The sequence below is a fragment of the Pan troglodytes genome, chromosome 20 (assembly GCF_028858775.2).
Source record: "Pan troglodytes isolate AG18354 chromosome 20, NHGRI_mPanTro3-v2.0_pri, whole genome shotgun sequence".
Taxonomy (NCBI): Eukaryota; Metazoa; Chordata; class Mammalia; order Primates; family Hominidae; genus Pan; species Pan troglodytes.
In genome coordinates this window covers 21,847,126-21,858,555 of record NC_072418.2, presented here as the reverse complement: position 1 = coordinate 21,858,555, position 11,430 = coordinate 21,847,126, and the positions used below count along the sequence as shown (strand labels likewise).

The window sequence follows — 11,430 nt, the reverse complement described above, 5'->3', positions numbered from 1 at the left end:
CTTGGGAGGCTGAGGCAGGAGAACGGCGTGAACCCAGGGGGCGGAGCTTGCAGTGAGCGGAGATCGCGCCACTGCACTGCAGCCTGGGCGACAGTGAGACTCCGCCTCAAAAAAAAAAAAAAAAAGGAAGTCTTTTGGATTCCAAAACCAGTGCTCTACACCTTCGGGCGCCGAGGGACAGCGCCCCGTGCGCGCAGCCAGCCTTTTCCCTACAGCTTCAAGGGAACCAAGGTAAATTCAATCATTGAACCCGGGCCCTTTAAGAAGCGAGCATGAAGGGGCGGGGTCGAACCAAACCCCACCTCTGGAGCGTCCGCGGTCGGCGCCTGAATACAACACGCATGCGCCAAGCCCACGCGGTTCCGGGTCCCAAGATTTGGCTCCAAGAGCTATTCGCAGAGAAACAGCCTCGCACAAAAAGCCACCGCCCCCGAAACCCGCGGGAAATCTGTTTCCTGTGAGAGGCCTGGCCTCCAGGCATTGGCGGTTTCCCTGATCCTCTCTCCCAAATTTTCCGGCAGGGGATTGATCGAGGCGACATTTAGGACTGGGGTGGGCGAGGGAGTGGCGGTTCTCGTCCCAAGTTACAGGTGAGGACGTGCAGGCCAAGGCGTAGCCAAGATCGCGCCGCCCTGTAGCTTGAGGAGGCGCCGGGATTCGAACCAAGGCTGTGCCCAATCCTAAGCCCTGCGAGGTCTTGTGGAACCGACATGACCCACTCTTTGGTTTGTCCAGAGACAGTGAGCAGGTAAGAGTCTGTGGGGACAGGCAGTGGCGAGGCCCTAAGCCTGGGGTCGAGCCCTCAGTGGACAGATCTGGGGGTCAGGCCCTCCGCGGAGCTGAGAGCTGGTCTCAGCCCCTCTTTTCGCCTTGATCCTGGTGCCTCCAGGGTGAGTTCAGTGCTGAATCGCAACACTCGGCAGTTTGGAAAAAAACATCTTTTCGACCAGGATGAGGAGACATGTTGGAACTCAGACCAGGTGAGGCGCCTCCCTCGACCCTCCATCTCTAGGGTGATTCAGATCTCATGCCTTGAGAACGTCAGGGGGCCCTCATGGGTGGCCAGGAAAGGAACATGTGCCGAATTTCCTTCTTCCCCTCCACTCCAAGAACTATGTGAATGAGACAGGCATAGCAGGGCTCTGTGCCTGCAGTGAGCTTGCGCCTCAGTTTCCCTGTCTGCTTCCAGGGCCCCTCCCAGTGGGTGACGCTGGAGTTTCCCCAGCTCATCCGTGTCTCCCAGCTGCAGATCCAGTTTCAGGGTGGCTTCTCCAGTCGCCGGGGCTGCCTGGAAGGTACTAGAAGGCCCTGGGTGGCAGGGGTTCCAGGGGTCACCCCAGACACTCATTGCCTTTCTCTGCTGAAGGTTCACAGGGCACTCAGGCTCTCCGCAAGATTGTAGATTTCTACCCTGAGGACAACAACTCGCTTCAGATATCCTGCCCCTGCTTCTGGGGTGGGTGGCCTGTGCCTCTGGAAGCTTTGGACTCACCCAAACCTGAATGGGAACCCTGATGTGTGATCTTGAACACGTGACCTCTAGGACTCCAACACTTTTTCTGTAAAATGGTGCTGATGACCACCTGTTCTGTGTGGGAGGCTTAGAGGGACCTGCAGCTTCCCCAGGTTGCCCACATCGGTGGAGTGTGAGCTGGGTCTGGAAGGGGTGGGGGCCTGCGGGTGGGAAACCAGAAATCACCAGTTTCCCTTGACTGCCCACGCTCACACTTTCCCCATACCAGCTGCTGAAGTGGACCGGCTGAAGGTGACGTTTGAGGATGCCACTGACTTTTTTGGCCGTGTGATCATCTACCACCTGCGGGTGCTTGGGGAGAAGGTGTGAGACCTCTAGGGGCTGTCTCCTCCAGGAAGCCCTCCGGGAAGCACAGCAAAGTCCCTCATTCTGCACAGAAGGTTTATTGGTTCCTCTTGGGAAGGGTCCCCTCCCACCACCTGTCCAGAAGCTGCCTTTGAAGCCAGTTCTGGGTTTCCCCAGCTCTGGCTGACCATTTTGTTCCCTGAGTGTCTGAGTCCCCGGCGGGCGGCCTTCACTCAGGGTCAGCGGGCACCAGGTTGCTCTGGAAGAGCTTGAGGATGTGGTTCTCGATCACCTGTTGCACTGAGATGGGGCAGGGAAAAGGTGGGCTGTGAGCTTGAATCGGGAGGGGGGTGGAGGCACAGGCCAACCTGCGCTCTCCCCTTAGGGGACAAACAGGGACCCTTGCAGAGACCTGCATTACAGAGCAAAGCTGGGAGAACCGAGGCCTCATCCCAGGAACCTCAACTTCCCCTAAGTTTGTAAAAATGCACTTTTGTAGCTTTTCAGAATTAATATAAAAATATTTCCTACCAAGCAAAATGTGTGAATTGTGACTTTCATGAAAAGATGAGCCTGGGCATGGTGGCTCACACCTATAATCCCAGCACTTTGGGAGGTCCAGTGGGGAGGACTGCTTGAGCTCAGGAATTTGAGGCCAGCTTGGGCAACAGAGCAAAACGCTGTCTCTACCAAAAAAATTTAAAAAGTAGGCTGGGCTTGGTGGCTCACACCTGTAATCCTAGCACTTTGGGAGGCCAAGGTAGGTGGATCACTTGAAGTCAGGAAAGGCCAGCCTGGCCAACATGATGAAACCCCATCTCTACTAAAACTACAAAAATTAGCCAGGTGCAGCTGGGTGTGGTGGCTCATGCCTGTAATTCCAGCACTTTGGGAAGCTGAGGCAGGTGGATCACCTGAGGTCGGGAGTTTGAGACCACCTGACCAACATGGAGAAACCCTGACTCTACTAAAAATACAAAAAATTAGTTGGGCATGGTGGTGCATGCCTGTAATCCCAGCTACTTGGGAGGCTGAGGCAGGAGAATTGCTTGAACCTGGGAGGCGGAAGTTGCAGTGAGCCAAGATCACGCCATAGCACTCCAGCCTGGGCAACAAGAGCGAAACTCCATCTCAAAAAAAAAAAATTAGCCAGGTGTGGTGGCAGGCACTTGTAATCCCAGCTATTCAGGAGGCTGAGGCAGGAGAATTGTTTGCCTGGGAGGCAGAGGTTGCAGTGAGCCGAGATTGTGCCACTGCACTCCAGCCTGGGTGACAGAGCGAGACTCTGTCTCAAAAAATAAATAAAAAAGATTTTAAAAATTAGCTGGGTAGAGTGGTACATGCCTGTAGTCCCAGCTACTCAGGAGGCTGGGGAAGAAGGATCACTTGAGCCCAGGAGTTTGAGACCAGCCTGGGCAACATAGCGAGACCCTGTCTCTTCTAAAAAAACAACAACACAGCCAGGCGTGGTGGCTCACACCTGTAATCCCAGCACTTTGGGAGGCCGACACAGGCGGATCACAAGGTCAGGAGTTCAAGACCAGCCTGACCAACATGGTGAAACCCTGTCTCTACTAAAAATATAAAAATTAGCCGGGCGTCATGTGTGCACCTGTGGTCCCAGCTACTCACGAGGCTGAGGCAGGAGAATCGCTTGAACCTGGGAGGTGGAAGTTGCAGTGAGCCGAGATGGCGCCATTGCACTCCAGCCTAGGTGACAGCGCGAGACTCCATGTCCAAAAAAAAAAAAAAAAGCAACAACAAAAAATTAGCCAGGCATGGTGACGAATGCCTGTGGTCCCAGCTACTCGGGAGGCTGTGGTGGGAGGATCACTTGAGCCTGGGAGATCGAGGCTGCAGTAAGCTGTGCCTGCACCACTTCATTCCAGCCTGGGTGATAGAGCAAGACTTTCTGCCTGGAACAAAAAAACAAACCCCCCGAAAACATGAGGAGGGATGAGGAATGATTTCTGTCCCAAACACAGTAAAACTCTGAAGGAAGGAGGGGGATATTTCCTAAGCACCCCATCTCTACCATGACCCCAGGGGGTCGGTTCAATTGGGATCTCCCCATTTTATGGATGGGGAAGTTGGGGTCCCATTGTGACAGAGAAAATGGAGTCAAACTGGGGTCTGCCTATGGCCCCTGTTCAAACCCACTGCCCGCCACGGAGAGGGATGGCCTCTGTGGCTCTGTGCAGTGTGGCCTGGCCGCCTACCCCTTGGTGTCCTCACTGCCTGGCCTCCGCAGGGGCCACTCCTCCCACCTGGATGCCATTCTCCCTCCCTTCAGGTCCCCCAGAATCCTTCCCTGACCTCCCCATCCCAGGGCTGGGCCCATCTCACTTCTCGGGGTCTCAACCTTAAGACACCTTCCTCCAGGAAGCCTCTCTGACTTCTGTTGGCCACTTTGGGGCTCTTTGATGAGAGGCCCCTCTTTCGGCCTCTCATGCCTATGTGTCCCCCATCATGGCCACAGCCACTGACACCCATTGTCCTCCCTACCCCAGCACATGTGGAGCCCCAGGAGCCAGGACTGGGATGTTCCCGGGCGGGATACACAGCAGTGCTCGACACCTGTCAACACACTCTCGCTGCCGGCGTATGACCACTGAAGGGGTGTCCCATGTACCCCTTTATGGTCACCCTGCCTATGGAAGGGACCCCACCCCTGCTCTGTGTGTCTCAGGCCGACCTTTCCGGTATCCCAGGGCCACGGCAAGGTCCATCGGGGTGTAGCCAGAGTCGGCTTCGGTGGTGAGGTCAGCGCCTCGGGCTGCAAAGGAGAGGGGAGGGCGCTGGAGGGTGGGGCCTGGGAGTCCAGAATGGGGTCTGGGGACCTGGGAGATCCCATGGCACCCCTCATTCCCCACAATGCAGCCGTGGGTCTGCCCGTTGCCCATGTGGCCTTTGACAAGGGTCCAACCTCTGCTATCTCGGTCTCCACTGAAGAACGTGGCTGAAGGGTCTCTGAACCATGGAGGATGGAGGTGCTTAGCCTCTTGGCCAGATCCTAAACCCAGACCCCGACTCCCGTGTGGTTCTACCACCTCCTCCCCTCTGATCCACCCTCCGAGAAGAGCAGGCAGGGACTACCTGCTCCAAGAACTCTTCAAGCAACGCTTGGGCGTCTCCCTGCCCTCAGGATTCCCGCAGGGCCCGCTGGAGTGCTGGGGCCCCCAGGGCCACTCCCGACTCCCACTCACCCAGCAAGGCCTCAACGCATTTCACGTGGTTCCCGCGCACAGCGTACAGCAGTGGCGTCCCTCCATTCTGTCGTGGGTAGGGGCAGGAGAAACCAAAGGTTTACCTCTTCCTCATTCTCAAAATGCCTTGTACTCTCTGGCCTCCAGTTGAATGTGGTTCCTCCTGCTCATCACTGGGCCCATCTCACTTTCTGGGGTCTCAAGCTTAGACACCTTCCTCCAGGAAGACCTCTCTGATTTCCCTTGCCCACATGGGGCTCTTGCAGCCACCTGTGCATCTGCCATCGCAGCGCAGTTCACTGCATCTCAGCTGCCTGTTTCCATGTCTGCCTTCCCTGCATGGGGAGCTCTGCTCTGTGAGGCTGGGAATGGGGCTGTCTCGTGTTCTCGGCACCCAGAGCAGGCCTGCACCTTTCAGGTACTCTGTGAACATTTGAGGCAGGAATGAAGGCCAGGAGGCTGAGAGGTCCTGGGGATGGGCAGTCCCTCACCCAATCATAGATGTTGATGTCCACGTCACGCTCCAGCAGCAGCCCCACAATGTCTGTGTAGCCGCCTGTGCTGGCCAGCGACAGGGCGCTCTCTCGCTCTTTTGCCAGGATGTGGGGGTCGGCACCCTGCAGGGAGAAGAAGGGACAGTGGTAGGATGGATTGGGGCATAACCAGGAATCCTGGGGTACCCACAGCAGCCGCATCTTTTTTTTTTTTTTTGGAGATGGAGTCTTGCTCTGTTGCCCAGGCTGGAGTGCAGTGGCGCAATCTCGGCTCACTGCTACCTCCGCCTCCCAGGTTCACACAGTTGTCCCACCTCAGCCTCCAGAGTACCTGGGATTACAGGCGCCCACCACGACGCCTGGCTAATTTTTGTATTTTTTTAGTAGAGACAGGGTTTCACCCATGTTGGCCGGGCTGGTCTTGAACTCCTGACCTCAAGTGATCCACCCGCCTCGGCCTCCCAAAGTGCTGGGATTACAGGCATGAGCCACTGCACCCAGCCAGCAGCCGCATCTCAAAGACAAGGCGCCAGCAGACACAGCCAAAACCCCAGCCCACCCTAAGGCCCCCGGGAACCCCCCAGCTGCCCAGCTGGGCTGGGACGCACCCACTCCAGCAGGAAGCGAACGGTCTCAATCTCTCCAAAGGCCGAGGCCCAGATGAGGGGGGTGAAGCCGCGCTCGTCTGGCTTGTTGACGAGGTTGTCACCTGGCAGGAGGAGGCGGGCAATACCACCAGGCTGCACCCCTGCCCCCTATCCCCAGTGCTGCCAAATGGGGACGAGGTGGGGGGCTGGGGTTAGACAGGGGAATGAGGGGGAGCGTATGTTGATGGACATACATGGACACGGTCACACACACAGTTAGATACAATCACACACGTGGACACTCACAGGTCACGTCATGAGTGGGTATGGACACCCATATGCACACACCAGCCAGGTGCAGACATGCCAGCACATGTGTGTGGACACGCACCTTTCCGCAAATGCTCCTTCAGCTGGTCCAGCTCCCCCTGTGCTGCGAGCTGGTGGATGGACAGGGCTGGGGCAGGACAGAGGCAGAGTCCTCACTCATCCCCTTGCTTCTCTGTGCCTCAGTTTACCCTCTGTCCACGATTGCTCCTCACAGGCCCTCCCACCCTCCTACTCCTCTCCTTGTTGGGGACCGTGGGCCCACTCACAGTCTAGGGTGGCCGGCAGAGCTGACACCTCGTTCCCTCGCTGCCGGTTGGTGAGAGTGGTGGAGTGCTTCAGGGAGCTGCCTGCTGGGAAACAGACAACAGGCGTCAGTTTCCCCTCAGTAGATGTCTCTGAGGCTTCAGGACAGAAGCCCATCTGTTTTTTTTTGTTGCTGTTGTTGTTTGAGATGGAGTCTCCGTCTGTCCCCCAGGCTGGAGTACAGTGGCGTGATCTCGGCTCACTGCAACCTCTGCCTCCTGGGTTCAAGCGATTCTTGTGCCTCAGCCTCCCGAGTAGCTGGGATCATAGGCGCCCACCACCACACCTGGCTAATTTTTGTATTTTAAGTAGAGACGGGGTTTCGCTATGTTGGCCAGGCTAATTTCAAACTCCTGACCTCAAATCATCCACCTGCCTCAGCCTCCCAAAATGCTGGGATTATAGGCATGAGCCACCACACCCAGCTATTGGGGTTTGTTTTTTTTTTTTTTTTGAGACAGAGTCTTGCTCTGTTGTCCAGGCTGGAGTGCGGTGGTGTGATCACAGTTCACTTCAGCCTCAACCTCCTGGGCTCAAGCCAACCTCCCACCTCAGCCTCCTGAGCAGCTGAAACTACAGGTGCCACCATACCCAGCAAATTAAAAATATATATATTTTGGTAGAGATGGAGTCTTGCTCTGTCGCCCAGGCTGGTCTCAAACTCCTGGGCTCAAGCAATTCTCCTGCCTTGGCCTCCCAAAGTGCTGGGATTACAGGCATGAGCTACCATGCTACTGCCTTCGGTATCTCCCTGGGGTCTTGGAGCTACCGAAGGCAGTGCCTGGGACTCCACCATTCACTCACTCTACTCTCTTGAATACCCAGGGTGCATCTTTCTCCTCCCTGCCTGGCAATGTTCTGAGCAAACAAGACATAGTTTTTGCCCTCTAGGGAGTCGGGGGTCAAGTAGGTGCATCAGACATAGAGAAATAATAAAAAACTTCAAGTTGAAATAAGTGTTCAAAAGAACTTAAGGCCGGGCACAGTGGCTCATGCCTGTAATCCCAGCACTTTGGGAGGCTGAGGTGGGTGGATCACCTGAGGTCAGGAGTTTGAGACCAGCCTGACTAACATGGTGAAATTCCACCTCTACTAAAAACACAAAATTAGCCATGCATGGTGGCAGATGCCTGTAATCCCAGCTACTCAGGAGGCTGAGGCAGGAGAATCGCTTGAATCCAGGAGGTGGAGGTTGCAGTGAGAGAGATCACGCCACTGCACTCCAGCCTGGGCAACAAGAGCGAGACTCCATCTCAAAAAAAAAAAAAAAAAAAAAATTTAAAAGCAGGTAGAAGAGGATGAAAAGAACGGAGCACAAGGAATAAGTCCTTCTTAGACAAGGTGGTAACAGGAGGGTCTCCCCAAGGTGACACCACCGAGATCTTAGGAAGTCAAAGAAATCCGCTACAGGGACTGGGCGCGGTGGCTCACGCCTGTAATCCCACCACTTTGGGAGGCCGAGGCGGGCGATCACCTGAGGTCAGGAGTTCGAGACCAGCCTGGGCAACATGGCAAAACTCCATCTCTACTAAAAACACAAAAATCAGCTGGATGTGGTGGTGCATGCCAGCTACTTGGGAGGCTGAGGCAGGAGAATCACCTTAACCCAGGAGAGGGAGTTGCAGTGAGTCAAGATAGTGCCACTGCACTCCACCCTGGACAACAGAGCAAGATTCCGTCTCAAGAAGAGAGGGGATCCGGGAGGCGTCTCGAGAGTGGGGAGAGGGGAAAGGAGGGGAGGGGAGGCGAGGGGAGGGGAGGGAGCCTGGGCAACAAAAGCAAACCTCCATTTAAAAAAAAAAAAAAAAAACGGACTGTAGTCCCAGCTACTCGGGAGGCTGAAGCAGGAGAATGGCGTGAACCCGGGAGGTGGAGCCTGCAGTGAGCCAAGATTGCGCCACTGCACTCCAGCCTGGGCGACAGAGCGAGACTCCATCTCAAAAAAAGAAAGAAAGAAAGAAAAAAAAAAACGGAGGCGGGAAGGGAGGGGAGTCAGCTATAGGAAGAAGTGTAGGAAGAGCATTCCAGACAGGAGTGGCAGCAACAAAGGTCGTGGGAGGGAACTAAATTAGGCATATTCTTGGACTCCAATCAAAAATAAATCCTCAGTTCCTCAGTAAGTAAAACAGGATGACCATCTGACCCAGTAATTTCACTCCTAGCTATCTACCCTCAAAGAGTTAAAAACAGGTGTGAAGGGCCAGGCACTGTGGCTCACACCTGTAATTCCAGCACTTTCGGAAGTGGAGGCCTGCAGATCACTTGAGCCCAGGAGGTGGAGACCAGCCTCTCAAAAAAAAAAAAAAAATTATCCAGGTGTGGTTGCATGCCTATAGTCCCAGCTCCTAGGGAGGCTGAGTGATGGCTTGAGCCCAGGAAGTTGAGGCTGCAGTGAACTATGATTGCATCACTGCACTCCAGCCTTAGTAACAGAGCGAGACCCTGTATCAAAAAACAAAAACAGGCCGGGCACAGTGGCTCACGCCTGTAATCCCAGCACTTTGGGAGTCCGAGGTGGGCGGATCACCTGAGGTCAGGAGTTCAAGACCAGCCTGGCCAACATGGTGAAACCCCGTCTCTACTAAAAATACCAAAAAAATTAGCTGGGCGTAGTGGTGGAAGCCTGTAATCCCAGCTACTCAGGAGGCTGAGACAGGAGAATCAGTTGAACCCAGGAGGCGGAGGTTGCAGTGAGCTGAGATCGCGCCATTGCACTCCAGCCTGGGCAACAAGAGCAAAACTCCATCTCAAAAAACAACAAAACAAAACAAAACAAAAACGAAAGCAAGACAAAGGTTCCATCTGGGGCCTGACATTCCATCATCATGGAATCCCAGAGGGCCAATCCCAGAGGAGGTATCCTACCCTGTGGAGAGGAAACACTGGCATCCGGTTCAGGATTCACAGGCTCAGGGGTGCAGGGAAAGAGACTGAGGACCACAGTGTCTGAGCCATCTGCAGCCTCCTCTCCAGGGTCTTCAGGGTCCCCAAGTTCTGAGGCAGGGGTCTGCTGGGTCAGGATGAGGTCTTCTGCAGGCTGGGTAAGCTCCATGGGGAAAGCTGGCGGAGGTGTCAGAAGGGGAGAGATGACAATAATTATCAACAGTTATAATAAAGTAGGCACCGACTGCATACCTAGCCTTGCACTGTGAGGGTGGGTAAACTGAGGTCCAGGTTAATTACCAGAGCCAGGGAAATGAAAACCAGAGTCCAACTGCTTTCGAGGTCTACCATTCCCCACCACCAAAGCACCTACAATGTGCAATGTTTAAGAGCCTGGGCTCTGGCCGGGCACAGTGGCTCACGGCTGTAATCCCAGCACTTTGGGAGGCCGAGGAGGGTGGATCATGAGGTCAAGAGTTCGAGACCAGCCTGGCCACCATGGTGAAACCCCATCTGTACTAAAAATACAAAAATTAGCCAAGCGCGGTGGCGGGCGCCTGTGATCCCAGCTACTCAGGAGGCTGAGGCAGAATTGCTTGAACCCGGGAGGTGGAGGTTGCAGTGAGCAGAGATCGCACCACTGCACTGTAGCTTGGGCGACAGAGAAAGACTCCGTCTCAAAAAAAAAAAAAAAAAAGAAAGGAAAAAAAAGCCGGGGCTCTGGGGTCAGCTGTCTGGGTTCGAATCCCTCAATTTATAGGCCGTGAGAACTTGGGCACGTGACTTAACCTTTGAGCCTCAGTTTCCTCCACGACAAAATGTGGAAATGAGACCTACAACGAATTATGTCTGTACATAGCTTATTGGGGGGTCTGCTAAGGGTGGAGCTCAATAAATATTCGCTATGGTTGTTGGGAGGGGCTCCCCATAATGAGTGACGGCTCAACAAAGGTGCGATTGGTCCCAGTCCCACCCAAGCCTCCTAAATCGATCCAGGAGGTCCACTCACCTCCCCACGAGCCTCCTCTGTCCCCCCGCGCCGAAAGCCCAGTTCTCTCAAAACTTGGGGGCCCAAGTCACAAACTTTTCTCTTCCTATGGATATAGCAGGAGGCAAGCTGGAGACTGGACCCTCAGCGATCTGGCTTCCTCTGCCGGGACAGAAAGCAACTTGATACTCGACCGCTACCCCCACCCCAGAGCTCCCCCACTGCGCGTGCGCACCCCCGCCCCCCAAAAGTGAGGAAGGGCCCGGGCAGTAAGTGCTGCCTCTGGCCCTTTAAGACTTAGGGGAGGGCGTGGGTTCCGCTGGGGCCCTGGGAGGGCAGTTGCGCCTGCGCCTTCTTTTCCCCTCCTCACCGACTCGGAGGGAATGGGCGGGGCCTAAAGGGCTCTGAGAATTTCACTACGCCTGCGCCCGCTCACCTTTACCCTGCCCACAGATTTTTCCAGAGGGAGCCAATTGGCTCCGGCTTCGGGTAAGATGGGCGGGGCTATCTCAAGAAGAAGAAGTAGGGGAAGTACGCGGGGCGTCTGGAACTTAAAGGGGCAGCGTACCTTGGCCGTCCCGTTCCACAACAAGGTCCCTTCTGCGGTCTCAAAGGCTTATAAGCAAGGGCGGGGGCAGAGGGCTAAAGAAGGGAGTTTATGCGGCCCGAGTGGGTAATGCGTGGAGGACTCCCCCAACTCGTCTCTCAAGGAAAAGGGGGTTCAGAAAGGGAGAGAGTTCTTCCCCCTCTCCTGCCTGGGTGTCGCTCCACCAGCCTCCGGGCCGTCGCGCCCCCTCCTCACTGCGCCACCCCCGGGTGT

General features: G+C 55.3%; 2 protein-coding genes across 7 annotated transcripts; one reads left to right on the top strand and one right to left on the bottom strand.

The window, feature by feature from the left end:
- The first annotated feature begins 334 nt into the window (after positions 1–334).
- Positions 335–2,359, top strand: NR2C2AP (nuclear receptor 2C2 associated protein). Of its 2 annotated transcripts, none has more exons than XM_009435071.5 (6): positions 335–748; positions 890–980; positions 1,190–1,295; positions 1,367–1,456; positions 1,743–1,837; positions 2,205–2,359. In XM_009435071.5, the coding sequence occupies exons 1-6, from the start codon at positions 711–713 to the stop codon at positions 2,292–2,294; spliced, it is 510 nt and encodes a 169-aa protein (XP_009433346.1). In that variant the 5' UTR covers positions 335–710; the 3' UTR covers positions 2,295–2,359. The 2 variants fall into 2 exon arrangements, with proteins under 2 accessions (XP_009433346.1, XP_009433345.1); XM_009435070.5 differs by having other exon boundaries at positions 357–748; positions 1,367–1,434; positions 1,721–1,837.
- On the bottom strand, positions 1,902–11,304 carry RFXANK (regulatory factor X associated ankyrin containing protein). 5 transcript variants are annotated; one of them, XM_001139746.7, is made up of 10 exons: positions 11,179–11,304; positions 10,632–10,772; positions 9,605–9,799; positions 6,703–6,786; positions 6,498–6,563; positions 6,128–6,228; positions 5,517–5,642; positions 5,026–5,092; positions 4,515–4,595; positions 1,902–2,119 (listed from the first exon to the last, which is right to left on the bottom strand). In XM_001139746.7, exons 3-10 carry the CDS (start codon positions 9,789–9,791, stop codon positions 2,049–2,051), a joined length of 783 nt encoding a protein of 260 aa, XP_001139746.2. In that variant the 5' UTR covers positions 9,792–9,799; positions 10,632–10,772; positions 11,179–11,304; the 3' UTR covers positions 1,902–2,048. The 5 variants fall into 5 exon arrangements, with proteins under 5 accessions (XP_001139746.2, XP_009433350.1, XP_009433352.1 ...); XM_009435075.5 differs by having other exon boundaries at positions 6,703–6,783; XM_009435077.5 differs by lacking the exon at positions 6,498–6,563.
- Positions 11,305–11,430: the final 126 nt, after the last annotated feature.